Source organism: Micropterus salmoides, unplaced genomic scaffold (assembly GCF_014851395.1).
Source record: "Micropterus salmoides isolate LMB-PRFRI ecotype aquatic unplaced genomic scaffold, ASM1485139v1 Ms_hic_scaffold_23, whole genome shotgun sequence".
In the NCBI taxonomy this organism is placed as follows: Eukaryota; Metazoa; Chordata; class Actinopteri; order Centrarchiformes; family Centrarchidae; genus Micropterus; species Micropterus salmoides.
In genome coordinates this window covers 20,112,402-20,126,507 of record NW_024041484.1, presented here as the reverse complement: position 1 = coordinate 20,126,507, position 14,106 = coordinate 20,112,402, and the positions used below count along the sequence as shown (strand labels likewise).

The 14,106-nt window shown below is 39.4% G+C and overlaps 1 protein-coding gene across 8 annotated transcripts in view; it reads right to left on the bottom strand.

The window, feature by feature from the left end:
* Positions 1-14,106, bottom strand: part of syt1a (synaptotagmin Ia) — a 193,138-nt gene that overhangs the window by 25,526 nt on the left and 153,506 nt on the right. For 7 of the 8 annotated variants that reach the window (XM_038738997.1, XM_038738996.1, XM_038739000.1 and 4 more), the window contains 2 exons: positions 5,677-5,849; positions 2,696-2,824 (listed from right to left, as the gene is read on the bottom strand). In XM_038738997.1, coding sequence (XP_038594925.1) covers positions 2,696-2,824; positions 5,677-5,849 — 302 coding nt within the window. The remainder of the gene's footprint in view (positions 1-2,695; positions 2,825-5,676; positions 5,850-14,106) is intronic. The other variant, XM_038739004.1, reaches the window with a different exon arrangement.

The window sequence follows — 14,106 nt, the reverse complement described above, 5'->3', positions numbered from 1 at the left end:
CTGACTATAGACTATAAAAAAAACAACAACCGTGCCTGTGTGTTTGCACATCTGTGTGGCTTTTTCTGTTAAACTAAGGACTCGAGCCCTATCACAGCAGAGAGTTGCTATTGTTTGTTTTACTCTTCAGTCCAGTGAGCAGCACACTGACCAGAATGGGTACAGGACGGTGATTCAGCCCTTGGCATCGTGTCTTGGAGGGCTTTTGTTCCAACGCATCATGGCTCTGCTGTGACCATTCCACACATATACACTTTTATAAAGAAAACAAATAGTCCTTTTCCTAATATTTACTGAAGCGGCTTTGTGTGTTATATTAGATATGAACGGTCTTGGGGAAATTTCAAGTAAATCATGAAAATGAAATTCATTCCACCTTAATAATGAGTTTAAAAGTCACATTTTCTGACTGGACACAATGCGATAGGCCTGTTCCTGACCTGCAAAATGAGCAATGAAAATGGTAATGATGTTGAAAAAAGCTATGACTTTATTATTCTCTTCCTGCTGTGCTGAGAGGGCTCTTTGTGGTTCATTTGCTGTGTATTTGCCTGATGCAGCCGAGTCCTCAATCTCGTGAGTGATCTGGATCTTTTACAAAACCTTTCGTGTCATTAGTGTATAAACCCAGAATCATCAACACCAGGGGCAGCAGCCATTTGTGGTGGTTAACAGACAGAAACAATGCTGAGACTCTTTGCCACGAGGAGCTGACATTAATCTGCTAGTCTTCTCCCACTCAGCCTGATCTTGCCTCAGTCTCTGTACACACACAAACCCGGTTTCCTCCTTTTTTCTGGGCACATTTAACGACATATTGTTAGACCATCATGGGAAAGTCTCTTTTGCATGACATACAATATGTTATTCCGCAGTGCTTATGGCAGAATCTTAAACGAGGCATATTTCCTCTTTTTTTTTGACAAATTGGTATCACAAATCTATGTGTAGCTCATTGGAGAAAAAAGTCAGATAGTTTCCAGGAGTCTACAAGCAAGTGCTTGCTGAATTGTCAGTGCTGAAAAGGGTGTCTGAACACCCCCAAATCTTTGAAATGCACTTCACACAGTGATTGACAAGGTGAAGGAGGTGAGAAAGTATGCAGGATTTGTGATAGATTCTCTTTTTCATTCTTCACACAACTATCAAGTCTACTTCAACCTGAAATCGTGATTTCTGGGCATATTGTGCTTCCAGGTGTGACATCACACACATCGCACATCACACGGGCAGCTCAGACTGGCATGTTTGAACAACGAAATTTTATCTCATCAAAGTGTAAGGGAAACACCTTCCTGCTTCAACAGTGATTAAATATCATATCATCATCAAATTACCCCATGACTACACAATGATTGTTCTCCATAATATTCTCGCTTTAAGAATTGCCACCTGTCCAGCTGTTCACCTCTTCTAAAATAAAGAAATAAAGAAACCTACAGCCAAGGCATTAAACCAATCACCTGTGCCAGTTCTCCTCAAACAGTTCTATGGTGCTCACATTGATTGCATGGGCCTCGAAGCTTGAGGATTAAAAAAAATTTTCCTGAATGTTACTGTGCCTCTGGACTGCGTCGGTCACTGTGCTGAAAGTAGGTCAGATGAATGGCTGCCTCCCTGGGTTTTTAGGTCTATCTGTTGTGAGCTTCTTTAACTTCAGAGGCAGCCGTAGTGGCAATGAGCCGAGCCCGGCTTCTTTGAGGTCACTGTCACAAAGCGTGAAAACTGTCATCCATTCATTAAACTTCAGCTCACTGTGAAGCTTATTACCATTGTAATCAAGAACCTCGAATAGAGACCTGTCACTGCCTCCCACTACATGACAGATCAACTCAGTGAAAAATGTACTATTGTCTGTATAATACCCCTTCTTATGGAATGAGTCAATAATTTGGCATTTTTTTCTCTAAAAGAAAAGGGGTCTGGTTGACTGAACACTAATGGTGTTGAATTTTATTAGCACCATCATTGACTCCATAATCTGCGTACTGATAAATATTGCACAGGTTAATTGGTAAAAAATATTGACTACTGATCAGTGAAGGGGGCACAGACTGCATCAGAACATTTTTACTGATTCAAGTTTTGTTGTTGTGTAGTAAGGGGGGTGTACTGTACCTATGCCAGAGTGTGACTGAGTGTGTACAGGAGCGGTGCATGTTGCACTGTCTAATCTCAGGCTGTCAGTTCTGTTTATAATAGGGAGTTAGCTAGCCCAGTGAGGGACAGCACTGTGTTCACGAACCGCATCTATTATCTGTCACACAACATCTGGCGCCAGGAAGCTGATGTGCTCCCTCATTCTGCTTTTTAAAACTCAGTCGCTGGAAAAAATAAAGCAGATGGATATCTGCAGGGGCTGTTTTCAATCAAGTAGAAAGAAAGAAAGAAATTCAGAGGCGAACTAAATCCCAATAGTGTACTGCATCTTTTACAAGGCTCAGTGGCGAATGCACAAACTAGACCACCATGATATCCCTGCGAGATTGCTCTCAAGCTTCAGTGACCAAACTGTGTTTACAGTTGTGGTAATGCAACGATGGGAGAATGTTGTGCAAAACCTGGGTGGGTCCTGTTTAATCTCTGGGGAAATGAAAAGTTGGACCACCTCAGAGGTTGGGTGTGACCATACTTACGAAGGAGGACCTTTTGCAACAACGACACACACACAGAGATTCGGAGAACAGATCCTTACCGTATTCTCTGTGAAATTGTAATCCAGGGAGTATTGTAATTTGCCCAGTTTCTGGTCCTCCTTGGGCTCGGCCTCTTTCTCCGTTTCGGTCAGCCCTGTCTCCGCATCTTCCTCATCATCCTTCAAGGCCTGAAGGAGACACCCACCAAGAGTCAGTGTCGCCTGTTTGTCGCTGGTGCTAGCACCCAGCCAGCCGTTCCCCCGCCCAGGTCCTGCCAGCGGACCTACTCCTGTAAAAGCTGCCACTTGTTTTATGGTGTATAAGGGGGAAACAGGGGAAGCAAGCACTAAAACACCATAGCAGTTAACACATGCTCTGTGATGCACTAAAGCCTGGTCCCCTGATGATGCTTTTCTATCAATCTCTGGGTGTTTCTGTCTAAAGGGAGGAAAGATCAAATGATGGCGCCAGAGATGAGAGCAATGGGCAGGCATTAGAAGTAGTGGGTAGGGTAGAGAGACATAGAGAGAGTACAGAAAGGAGGAGAGAGAGATGCTCCCGGAAAAGATCACAGTAAGACAATTCCCTTGATGTTATTTCAGGCAGATCAAGTCTCTGGCAAAAACACATATCAACGGGGAAGTGGCAGAAGTGGCAGAGTGAAAGTGAAGTTGCCCTTTCGCTAGCCTGGCACTGAGGTAAGGGTAGCAGGTGGTGGCATTGGTGGTGGGGGTGGGGGTGGGGGTGAAGGAGTCTGTTATAAGACCAACATGCGATTGAAGAGGCAAAGACTAGTTCTCAAGGTCATTCATTCATTGTCAAAAGTAGCCTTCCAAGATATTTCTTTCGTTAGGCATGCAGAGCATTCTCTGTAGTACAAACCGGTGCTCTCGTGTGATTCCCCATTCTCAAGTCTGGTAAGGCCCTCAGATATACAGTCACATTGCCATCATAACCCCTAAAGCCTTTATGTTATCCCCTACGCCAATGGTAGCTAGAAGCATCATGCCAGCGGTGGGTGGGTAGGTGTTGGTAAAAGGGGTTGTAATGTACTTTGGGGCCTGCTCTTATTAGTTTGTCAAGTTGCTCATGTGAAAGCAAAAGGCTGAACAACACTGATTGGTTTAGAAATTTTCCACTGAGCCACTTGGGTCTCTGCCTTTTGGGAGTGAATCCAAATATGAATGGTCTTTAGGTTTTCTTTGACACATAAAAGATGGAAATGTGGTGCGAGTAAAATGATTGAGGAAATAAAATCCCCTAATTTATCAAACGTGTATTTTGTATTACTCTATAAGGTTAATCTAACTTTTATGCATATGTGCTCCAGGAAGGTTGTGATCTGTTTCACCTAGGTTGATAGCTGTGAATGCAATTGCTACTGTATGTCAAAAGCTTCCTTTTCATCATCAGTTTCAAAAGAACATTTACTTGTAGAGCCTCTCAATCATTCTACGTTTGCTTGCCCGCCATTCGTTTGAAATGTAAATTAAAGATTCAAAAGGCAGGAGACTTTAGCTTGGCACAAAAATCAGCATGGTTCAACCTTGTCAATGCGCACCCAGTGTTTCTTTCATACATATATATGTGCATATGCAGTTTGTACACACATATATACAGTAGATATACATGTACTGTATGCATAGTTACATATATTTGGTTCTACGGGAGTAAGTTGTTGTCAAGAGGCTACAAAAAAAACATCAGAGCAGCAGGCTTAAGATCCAACAGCAATTGGGAACCTACCGCCAGTGACCATCCCGAACAGTCATCAGACACAACACAGATAAGGAGGACATAGAAGGAAGAAACACAAATTAAAACAACCACACACAGGAGTTAACACACCAGAGTCTGGGCACACCAGGAGAAATGACCGCTTGCCTCAGAAGTGGCAGATTCACAGTTCTTAGAGATTAGTTATTAGGGTTATTAATCTTTCATTTTGATTAATGACTGTTTGAAAATAAAAATTGGATGGTTCAAAGGCAGTCAGGATACTGAAAAAATGCATGGAAAATCTTCTCCTCTAACAAGCAAAGTAATGTACTGTACTGGACCAATTTGACTGACCTTGCAGTTTGTTAAAGCTTCTCACTGTTTACTTTAAAAATAAATGAGTCATTAACATGTAAGTCTTAATCTTCCTTCTACAATAAGTGACTCAAATGAAGCATGAAAACATTGTCATTGGTTTCTGTCTTCGGATCCACCTCTGATAACAGAGATGTTGCAGCATATTAAACACACTTTGTACATATTTCTACTGAGGACGGCAGCATAGTGCTGGTGCAATTAGTGCGCTAACTCGATTTGAAGTGTCAGCTTTTCATTGCATCCCATTCTGCACTGTTGAAAAGTAGAGTTTAATTAAATTCCCTCTCATTTGTTTATCCTTTGGTGACGTCATTTCTCTGGGTGGATACCACGTCATTACACGGTAAACGTTACTCACACTCTTCAACAAGTGAGTAGGTCCTCATATGACAAAAAGAAACACACAGGAACAAAAAGTAAGAGAAAAAAAAAGACTAAAATACTCTCTCTTCAATCTGAAGCCATTAAAAAGACTTCCATTAACTATCCTGCGATTAGATTGAATTTCTTTTAAATGAAGTGGTGAAAAATCTTAGAAAGTAATACTGTATGTATCTCTTTGGCAACAGTTAATAGATAATACACACAAAATACATATAAGAAAGTAGCGGCAACTGAATTAAAAAATTGGGATGTTTTTGACAGCCATATTTGCAGTACAATTATTTTCATTCTGTTGGAAAAACACAAACTTAATGTGTTAAGGAGTTACTGCAAATGTAATCTGTCACCATAAAGCATTAGAGGGACTAAAATTATATATAAAAAAGAAAAGGTATGTCGAACATGGAAAAAACAAACAAAAAACACTAAACATATTTAAGACATGTTAATGGACAATTTTTTTTTTCTAATGTAATGTCATGCACAGAGGATCCAGCAAAAACAAAATGTTTTGGCAGTAAGGCGTTATTAAATTAAATTAAATTAATAAAGTCTTTACCTCGGTTTTGGCTCCATCCTTGACGTCCATCATGTTGATGGCATTTTTGCCCTTGTCTTTGCCCTTCTTTTTGTTTTTCTTCTTGAATATCCATTTTTTGCAGATGCAGAAGCAGCACGCTAACACCAGAATGATAGCAACAAAGGCAATAGAGACAATGGCCCACGATGGCACTGGGGAAAGAGCAAACAGGAAATAGTTTGGATTAAACTTCTGGGAGGAAACAAAATGCTGCATCTAGCAGAGAAGAAAACAACATGTCACTAAAACTGGGCCAAAGCAGCATTTGAACCAAAGTTCCAAAAAGTGATTATACCAACTGACAGGTGAGATAAAAGTAGGAAAATGTGTGTGCCTGCAGAGTTGGCACACCGGATCAGCACCTAAGCCAGAGTCTGGGTCCATCAAGAAGTGGCAGACTCCTAACGATCGGTCCGGAGTAGCTGGACAAGAAGTGACTGCACAGCTTCAGCCAATTTAGTGGAAGTAACAGATGTTGGCATTTTCCACTTGCCATTTAAACAAAAGATTCTCAGACAGCTGACACTTTAACTGCAATCACCGGCAACACAGAACTTGGTGGGACTAAGAGTGGTGGTAATTTTGCAGGGTGTGCTTGAAAGGCATTAACAGCGGTACAACCACGACAAGCCAATGATGCATTAAAACCAAATGGGTTCATGAGGTTTGGCACACATTGTTCACATGCTCTCAGCTCCTATATTACCCTAAAATTATAGTATGAAATTGGTCTTTTGTGTTGAGAATTAATTTTACAGATAGACTGCAGGTTTTAGACTAAAACTTTTCTCTGAGGAAGCACTTATCCACATAAAAAGCCTAATCTCACTGCTAAATTAAACCTGGACATTTGGAGTTAAGTCAAGAGGAAGTTAGAGAACAATTCAAAATTTTCCTGTCAGTGTGGCCACAGTCAAATCATTAATTTCCCAGTAATCATGCCCTTTCTGTTTTCAGCCCCGTAGCTGAGCTATATTGTTTTTATAACCTTCAAGACAGTATAAAATCTAATAAGAGTCTTCTTTTACTTTGGACAATGTCACTTTACTGTGGTGTGTTTACACCAAGATGTTTAGAAAAATCTTTCATCAAATGTAATCAAATAATCAACTTTGGCACAGTTCACCAGAATAGCAGCCTCCCCCTATTCTCTAATGCCACACTAGCACTTTACCGATTTTAAAAACACTGGAATACCACAGACATAACGACAGATTTAACAGATGTTTTAATCGCACACACCAGACGATTCAGTCAAGGCAAAGGACTGTGCACATGGCGTTTATACATTTTATAGCACCAGCAAGTACACAACATACGGTTAGTGACGCTTCCTGGTCAGCTTGCTCTCATTTGTTGTTAAATATTTATGATTATTATTTATGATTCAAATTACATTAAATTACGCAATTTATGATATTTACTCCGATCCAGTCTGTAGCATTAAGATATATGTGTAAACCACTCACACTGCAGTATCATTTGGGCAGATAATTTGTTCAGACTAGCCTCGGATCGGCAATTTATACAGTAACAATATTCCCTGCTAATATCATTAAGTCATGATTGAACATGATCTGGGCCTGTAAAAAATGGATGGATGAATGGATGGATGGATTTACCAATTAGGAAAATAATCATAATTAATTTAAGGTTCACATATTAATTCATAAGGTTAGAGGTCTGGAACAACAGTACTGGAGAGTTTCCGGCCAGATTTTGCTAAAATCACATACAAGAACATTTTATACATATAGTGATGTTATACAGTGACATTGCCTACGGCAGGCTGGAAAAAATATTTTTAAATAGAGATAAAAACAAACTTTTAGAGGCCTGTGGATAATGTGGTCATTTCTGTTTTTGATTAAAATTGCTCATAAGATGAATCAGAAAAGGCAATCAATTGTGAGTGGCATATCAGGTGTTGTTTCTTCCAGCATAATTTGTTACTCTAGAGCATGGACCTGCCTGGAGAAATTGGACAACCGGCAGTCAACTGTGTCACCTACAGACATAGTCACACACTCAGCTCAACAACATAGTGACGGCTCTAACAGCCAGCAGCAAACACAGTGACACCCACTTCAACTATAGTCAGCAGTCAGCTACCGATCCCTGGTGCATGCACAGGTATATATAACACACATACAAGCAAACACAATGGTAGAAGGAGAAGTGGGTTGTTTTAAGTACCGGGGGGATAACATAAAGTCCAGATGGGCTGAAAATAATGAGAGACCTTGCAGCAGACCTCTCCCTTCAGCAGTCATAATCGTTGCTCCTTCATTCTACTCAGCAGACACCAAACACCTGGCAGGACACCCCTCATTTTAACAGAGATGAATAACAGACAGATGAGCCAATTTTAGGAGCATGTCTTTGGTTTTGTCAGTGCATACTACACTGAAAGGCAAAAGAAATACTTCTGACTGATGTAATTCTGACTGCCGTATCTGAAAAGTATGCAATACTGAAAAAAAGAATTCCACAATACACATACAGCTGTCTCATCTTAGGAATTATCCCAATAGTGGTCATAAATCCAACAAACCAACAGATAGCGAAAGCTCCAGATCTTTGAAGACTTTATCTGAAAAACTCCAAAAAGACCCATCAAAACAGAAAAGTATATTATAGTCTATCACTCTGAGGTTTGGCTCACCAGCATTCAGCTGTGGTTTCTTCGCCGAGGTCCGAGGGGAGAGAAAGAGAGGAGAAAAATCGATGCTCTGTTGACAAAATCAATAAGCACTCTCCTCCAAGGAAAAACAGTGAGTGATGCTCTAAAATAACTTTAAGATCTACAGCTTTGGCCTTGCCTTGGAGGGTGTGGTAATGGAGGTGACAATGGATGGGACTTATTTACAATGATCCACCCAAAACCAGCAGCATTTCCTTTAAAAAATTGAAACTATACAGAGAATAAAATGGGTCAGTCAGTGTTTGTCGGGCTTATAGGCTTAAATACACAAAAAGAAACCAAATTCCTGTTAGTAATTTGTAAATATTTTAAATGTGCCAAAAACACTTTTAAAGGACAGTCAAAGTCAAATTCTTTGCACTGCAAATTTATATTTTTCATACATGAGTAAGACTTATAAATGGTGGTATTTATCTTTTGGTTATAATATAGTTTTACATATTGGAAATTTTGGTCCACAATCTGTGCAGCTCTTTCCCCAGTGCCATTATGGGCCATTGTCTCTTTGTTGCTCCAATCAGTCACATGATTAAAACTGAACGCCGGAGACCTCTAAGCATGGACAAAACAGGAGCATACTGTATGTCATCAGCATAGACCTCTGAGGATACTGCGGCACAATTCAGCACTGGAACAGCTACTTTTACCTCGCACATACAATCGCAAACACAAGGTAAGGTAAGAAGACAGTCCTTTAATGGAAGTGTCAGGGATGTGACAGGTTTGTATTTCAAGCTGGCAAACCACAGCGATAAGCAATCACCCCTCTAAAGGAACTACGGAAGAGTGATCTGAACCCAACAAAATGGAAGCTCTGATTAAAGGAAATCTAAATAAATACGCTGGAAGTCTCTCGTTCTTAACCCAAAATGCTTATGTCACTCTATAGTCATCCTGGCATTTCATCAAAGCTTACAACACCTAATGGAACGCCGTTTAGCCAGTTACAGTAGAAATCAATCCATGAACCCAGCCCTTATCTTTTTCATCAAACGTGCGTCTTCCAGTCAAAGGCACTTCTGTGTGCCTTAATTAAATGAACCTGATTCCCAGAAAGCAATAAAAGCATCCCCTAATTAACTACACTGCGTGTGTCGTTTCTCCAGAGAGAAATAGAGCGAGAAAGTGAAAGCGAGAGTGACAGAGAGTATTGCACTTCAACTCCCAGCATTTATCTCTTGTTCCGCCAAGTGGCATGGCATGGAAAATGGAGTTTCTCTAATGGGTGGGTTGCAAATGATGAAATTCATGTTTGCTGTTCCTCAAATCACTTTTCAGCACTGTCATTGAAATGGTATGGCACCGTGGAAAACCAAAGCTCCAAACAATGAGACACCTTCAAAGTGCTTCAGACACGGTGGTGATTTTTGGCTATATAAATAAAATAAAAATAAAATAAAAGTTGATTTTGTTCATTTTTAATTATTGGACTAATGAAACTCTCTCAGATTCTTACTGGGGCCATGGATAAAACATCTTGAGCATGACAGAAAATATGTCAGGATTATATAAACACATATTAACTATTTTTCACATCTACCTGCTTATTTTGATTCAAGATTTATTCAAGCACGCATAAGGCAAAATGCAAGGAACCACTATTTAACAGTTCACCAGTATATCACAAGGTTGACACAAGCAGATTTGTACACTACGTTGAAAACAGATTCACACGCAGGTGCTATTTAGATTCCAATTTCGGTTCCAATTTTTTGAAATGTTGGTTTAAACCAGAGCCCTTGGAAAAAAACAATACAAGTTCAAGGAGACTGGTCACAGAGAAAGGACTTGGGAATTGAAACCATCACTCTATTCGCCAATGTTAGTAATAAATGGAAAAAAATCTCGTTCCCGTTCATATTAAACTCATGTTACTTCTTAGAACACTGATTATTTTTAGTGGTTCCTGGCATACCAGTAGAAATATTAAATCCACTGAATAATGCCATCATAGTATTTTGAATGACAGCTCTATATTTAGCCAGTAGAATAGGAAATATAATTTGCCGCAAAAACTCAGCCCAACTGGTTTTAGCTCTGATACACCACAGTGTTGGGTTTGGTGTCCCTGAGAAGCTTATCAGATATAGTTTCTGAGCTGTGAAAGGAGGTCAAAGAGAAGCAACCTCAGCATAAACCAAAAAACCAGGTTTCTCTAGCTGACATTTTGTGTCCTTCAAACATACTGTAGGTGTTCTAAAAGTCACTCCATAGATATACAGTAAGATAAAAACCTGTAGGTCTGTAAGTCATTTCTAATGTTGTGGTTGAGCTAAATGAGTGAGATCATTGTGAACTCATGAGAAAAGAAATATGCACGTAAAGATAATTCAATGTACGTCAACTTCATGTTTGTTTTAACTGTGTCAGGACGCAGTTTTATCTGCAAGTGAGTGTAGTTTTGGTTTCAACTCCAAAAAAAGTGGTTTAGATAATCTGGCTGAACTACTGACTTACAGCCTGTCTTACCGCTAATTGCTTTGACCTCAGTGTAGCGCTGTCACGTGTTTCCAGATGACAGGGCTTACTTTGGTGACTACATTTACACAACTATTAAAAAATTTAAAAACCTACACAAACAAGACCCAAGTTGTAATAAACAACTTATTTTAAACCAGAATTGTCCTTTAACAGTGTTTTAAAAGATGCAGGACTAACCATATCAGAGTATTACAGTCAAATTTTTAACGTCTCAGTATTTTATTTGCTGGGAATTCATCCAACATGGACGAGATGTCTTTCAGACAAACATAAACGAACATCTACATTTCAGTAACAACTGGGTACCTCCATCTGCCGAAGAAGATCTTGACATTGTTTTGCCAACTACTTTAGTCTAGACTTCAACTAGATTTTGCAATTGTGAAAATAAGTGGAAGTACAGATACCATTTCAAGAAAAGCATTCATATACAGTATATGAGTATGTCATCAGCATTCGTTTTTGCCACATACACCAATGAAAACTATGCCTAAATTTATGTCATAATTAATTAATTATTTAATTAATGTCAGATTAATGCCAGCTCTAAAATATGTCTCTGTTCTGACTCAATTCTGTGTTTAAAAGGAGTTCTGTTGCATTTATACTCCTCTACATCTCTGGTAACAGATAGAGAGAAAGGTTTTATGAGCTGGACAGAGTCTGGTGGATGCATTTAAAAGGGTAGTGTGTGCATGTGTGCGTGTTTAATATTGCATCTGGGTTATATCCACTTCCAGCAGCCCACACTAATCCAGTGTGATGGGACACTGTTGGTCAATTAACCTTGACATTATATCTTGTTATGCTTACGAGAGCAACTCTCTGTCCACGCCCTTTTCCCGCTGTGGCTTGTTTAGGCAACCACACGGCTGCAGCAGGGAACATCTTCCAACTATCTGCAACAATGACTGGTTACATAGTAACTGAGAGCTGATGATAATGAAAACTTTATTACTTTATTCAGAGATCCTGTGTGTGAGTTTCTCCTTTTATACAATACAATATTTTATTTAAAATGGGCTGGCCTATTTCTTTGTGATTTGGTTAAATCATGTATTTCTATTCTGTCTGGTACATTATTCTGGTTATTATCAGAAAATGTAGACCCATCAATGCAATGCATTTGCAGGAAATCCTATGAGTTTAAGTGATAAATTAACAGTGCATGAGGTGGATTTACAACAATAGAGCAGTGACTGTCATTTTGAGGCACAAAGAAATGTATAGCAGTTTAATAGGGTGCGTAAAAAACAGAGAAGCTTGTTTTTTACCTTCCGAGTAAAGGCGTATTCACACTCAGTATATACGGAATGATTTATCCAAACAGGAGTTTTGTGATGGATGAACCTCAGTTCATTTGGCCATTTCAACTTGACAATACAAAATATAAGTACCAACCTCTGACAACCATCCCACGTCTGGGACCAAGAGTACAATCTTCAACAAATTTTTACTCAGAGGGACCATTTTTAGCCACACTAGACTGAAAATCTAAACTATAGGATGGATTGCTGTAACATTTTGTACAGAGATTTATGCTCCCCAGAGGATGAATCCTACTGACATTACTTATCACCTGAATTTTCCTCTAGCACCAACATACTCTAAGGTTGACATTTGTATTTTCAAGTGAAATTTAACTATTGAAACTTATTGCCATTGTGAATTATAATAATTAGTGATTCCTTAATCTTTTATCTAGCTCCATCATTTGGCCAATTTCTATTTGTCCAATTGTTTGCTTTTTGACTAAATACCTGCAAATCTAATACCTTTCCCATCTGCCTCAGCTGTACATTGTGTTTAGCACTTAATAACGATTGTAAGCATGCTAACACTCTGAATATTACCTGCCAAAAATCAGCACGTAGCATTGTGATCTTGTTAGCATGATGATGTTAGCATTTAGCTCTGCTGTTTTTACTGAAGACTAAGCTGGTTGAATCTGATATGGCTTTGGTTGGACCAGCCTCTGATGGCGTCACATGACAGGCAAACTTCTGTTAAACGAGGGCAGAGAGTAGTCCATGGAGCTTGTCGCCAGAGCAGGAGGCAGGCAGACGAACAGCTCTGCTGATCCACCACCGTAATCCCCTTTAATAAACCCTTCTGTCTGTTGACTGTGAGCAGCCACAAAGTCAAACAAGTTGAGACAAATTAAAACTCTGATGGGACTTTTTGTATTTTTCCTTTAGCTTTACCTTAAGCCACACCACAAAGTCTTTTAGTATTATAATCAGTCATATCTTTTGTATTTCGATCAGCTGTATGCCACTTTTGTCAGTCTACACCAAAAGTGAAAGACACTGTGGTCAGTCCCAAAAGAGTTTTACTCCCCCAAATCCCAAAAGTCAGTCTCAGAGTGCACAAGAAAAAGGGGTATGTGCTATAGTGACACAGCAGCAAGTGATAACATGCGTCACTTTGAGGTTAACTCAGGTGGGAAAACAGAAGTCAATTCAGTACTTCCTGGCTGGTGTCTGGATTTTTGTCAAATACATTTTTTTATCAAATGGATTAAGAAGACTGTACCAGATTACAATGCAAGTTTCAAGTGTTCTTAGCTTAAATAAGGCCAAATATAACTGATTGCTCCACTAGAGGGAGAAAAAACCACTAACTTTAAATTGAAGCAAAACTTCTACCATAATGGCACGTTTTAGTTCTGTTTTAAGAAACCCAAGATTTTAAGACATAGTAGTTCATGTACAGAGTTGTTAAGGACCAGATCTTTTTGTAGATTGTTAATGTTTGATGGTGCCTTTGGCTGCATAAAAGCATACAGCCCTTTATAATAAAAAACAAAGAAAAAAAGAAAAGAACTCTTATTTCCCTGAAATGTCAATCGCTTGTCTGTTATTTGGAGTAATGGCTGGTGGAGCCAGCAGTCATGGATCAAACAGGCTCTGTGTTCAGAGGTTAATTGTTATCGGGAAGTAAAGCCTTGGGTGTTTAGAAAACTTACTAAGAAATTCAATACTGGTTTCCTTGGAGGCGTTCTTTCTGCGCAATGAGAAGTCACAATATGGTTTAGTGCGATTACATAGTCGGACTCCAGTGTGTGTGTGTGTGTCACAGTGTGCATGCTCATGTTTCTGTAGAAGTGCAAGGCTTGATCGTTCACAAACTGATTAGTAACACGCATTTTGTGCAACACAATCTTCTTGATTTAATGATCACTTTTGCATCTGATTGCCTTTGTTGCAGTGCGTGCATTTCCC